Source organism: Phytophthora parasitica (assembly GCF_000247585.1).
Source record: "Phytophthora parasitica INRA-310 unplaced genomic scaffold supercont2.95, whole genome shotgun sequence".
Lineage (NCBI taxonomy): Eukaryota > Oomycota > Peronosporomycetes > Peronosporales > Peronosporaceae > Phytophthora > Phytophthora nicotianae.
This window is the reverse complement of record NW_008649081.1, coordinates 184,427-186,733: the sequence shown is the minus strand read 5'-3', so window position 1 is coordinate 186,733 and position 2,307 is coordinate 184,427. Positions and strand designations below refer to the sequence as shown.

General features: G+C 47.8%; 1 protein-coding gene across 1 annotated transcript; it reads right to left on the bottom strand.

The window, feature by feature from the left end:
• Positions 1–35: 35 nt before the first annotated feature.
• On the bottom strand, positions 36–1,444 carry PPTG_18794 (hypothetical protein). Its single transcript, XM_008917188.1, has one exon. It carries the CDS (start codon positions 1,356–1,358, stop codon positions 282–284), a length of 1,077 nt encoding a protein of 358 aa, XP_008915436.1. The 5' UTR covers positions 1,359–1,444; the 3' UTR covers positions 36–281.
• Positions 1,445–2,307: the final 863 nt, after the last annotated feature.

The following is a 2,307-nucleotide window of genomic DNA, read 5'->3' as shown; positions in this document are numbered from 1 at the left end:
GAAAGGTTATGAAAGCCCCATCCTGATAGGATTTCTAAGCTCATGCCACCCTTGCAGCTGGTACGACACCATCAGTAATCTGCACCGATGGAGACCTACGAGCTCCTCGTGATCAAGAGCAATATGAGGGTATCCATACACTCGGAACTTGTCCACAATTTTCTTGTAGCTGCTCGATGAACTGTATTCAGGGAATAGGGCTTTCCGCTTACAAAAATCAAGATAAAACTCCGGACATCTGACGCACCAAGCAGTTTACAACTTCGACTTCAACCTTTAGGTCACTTGAACATGTTGACCGACGAGAGCGCGGTGGCGTACGCCTTGGGTCCGTCTTCCCACTTGACGCTGAAGAGCAGAGCCGACTCGCACGAGCTACCCAGTCCCGCCACGGACAGATACGCGGGCTCCCAGTAGAAAATACCACCGCCCAAACCGTTGGGCAGGCCCGTTAGTACGTCAATGGTGGCAGCAATCCAGTCGCTCTGGCCCTTGGCGCTCACTGGGTAGGACGCACTCAATTTGACCTTTGTGCATTCCGTCGGCCAGTCAGTCTCTGCAATGTAAAGCGGCTTCTTGTACGTGTTGGCCAGCTGAGTTAGGGATGATGTAAGAGCGTCGATCGTCGCCTCCGTGTTGTAGTACGGGTAGAACGAGAAGCCGAACGCGTCCACGTCGTCTGTAGTCACCGTTCCTTCGTCAAATAGGCTCTTGAAAAACCACGACATGGTCTCATACTTCCAGCCATTGTCGAGATGAATCATCACCTTTGGTTGTTTGGTACCGGCCGAAACTGCGTCGGTCACGCCTTGACGGGCTGCCTTCCACAACGTAGCAAAGTTACTAAAGTCGTCTTTGATCTCGCCTATTGGAAAGAGGAATCCCTTGGTTATTTCATTGCCCAGTGACAGGATCTCAAGGTCGACACCACCGTCTGTGAAGGACTTTAGTGTGGACTTTACGTATGCTTGCAGATCAGCAGCCAACGTCGTGACCGACGAATCGTCCCATGATGAAGGGATAGCCTGGTCCGTTGGGTCTGCCCAAGTGTCGGAGAAATGCAAGTCCAAGAAGATCTTATATCCCGCTTTCGAGAAGCGTTGAGCCAGCGCCAGTGTATAGTCTAGATCGTAATCGCCGGCCGTCCAAAGGCGGAGACGTACAGTATCCATTCCACCAGCGCCTAGGATGGATTCAATGGAAGTCGTGTTGCCGGAAGTAGAGATCCAGTTGGCGCCTTGGCTGGTCTCCATGAGTGCGACAGAGGAGAGGTCGTGGCCCTTAGTTAATGCTGCTGCGGTGTCGAGTATGCCGGCTGCACATACCCCAGCGAGGAGAAGCGCTGTCTGGAGAAACATGCTGTTTGTTGTTTCTTAGGCTTGTCAAGACGAGTTTAAAACGAGGAATGAACCAGGTTGACGGACGTTGTCGAGTCTGGTAATCCTTTACGTTCAAGAATGAGTATCCGTTGCAGACGGCGATATTTTACATGACCTACGAGATCCAGTAGGCACTACAGCTGCAAATGTGGCACACCAGGTAGACTAGAATTTAGATTTGCTTTGATACTGTAGAACATGTATTATAGTACTATAGCATTATAGTACATCGATTAATGATATTAAAAATACATTGTTTTATAAGTAATAGGATATTTTGAATTAAATCGATAGCATTAGGTTGTTTCGTGCATTGGTCCTAGTGTGGTCAAATTTGTAAAATAAAAACTTAATCGGGACCATATTTGGTTACTAAATACAAAATTCACACCAAAAATGCGTGTTGAAGCTTTCATGGAGCGAACCCAAGCTACCTAGAGAATATTCTGCTTGGAAATGCCTTGGTTGACACTATGGGTGGATTCGGACGTCAATTAACGATGACTTGTAAGAATGGGCTATATACGTAATATAATCTAAATGCAAGTGCACGAAACAGCTTTGCTACAACTAAACTGCGTTTTTCTTCTGGGGATATTTTTAGCTCTCTAATTAGACAGGGAGTTATTGCGTACTAAAGCATACTATCATTACTATTTTTCTTAAAACCGACCTCCATTGACCGCAATCCATGCTTGCACGACCCCATCCGTTCTATCTCGGCTCGATTGTGGTGCATGACAAGTTGGAGCTGACCACGTACGTTATCTGTACGTGAGTTCATGACAAACACGTTCCTGAAATGCTTAGCTCTACGCTACTACAAAGCTCGTTGTTGCATCTGCCTGCCGGATGTGTCTTCGCTAAGTCCCCGAAGCAGCAACTGACCTTGGCACACGTTATCGCTGTTGCATCTGCCTGCCGGATG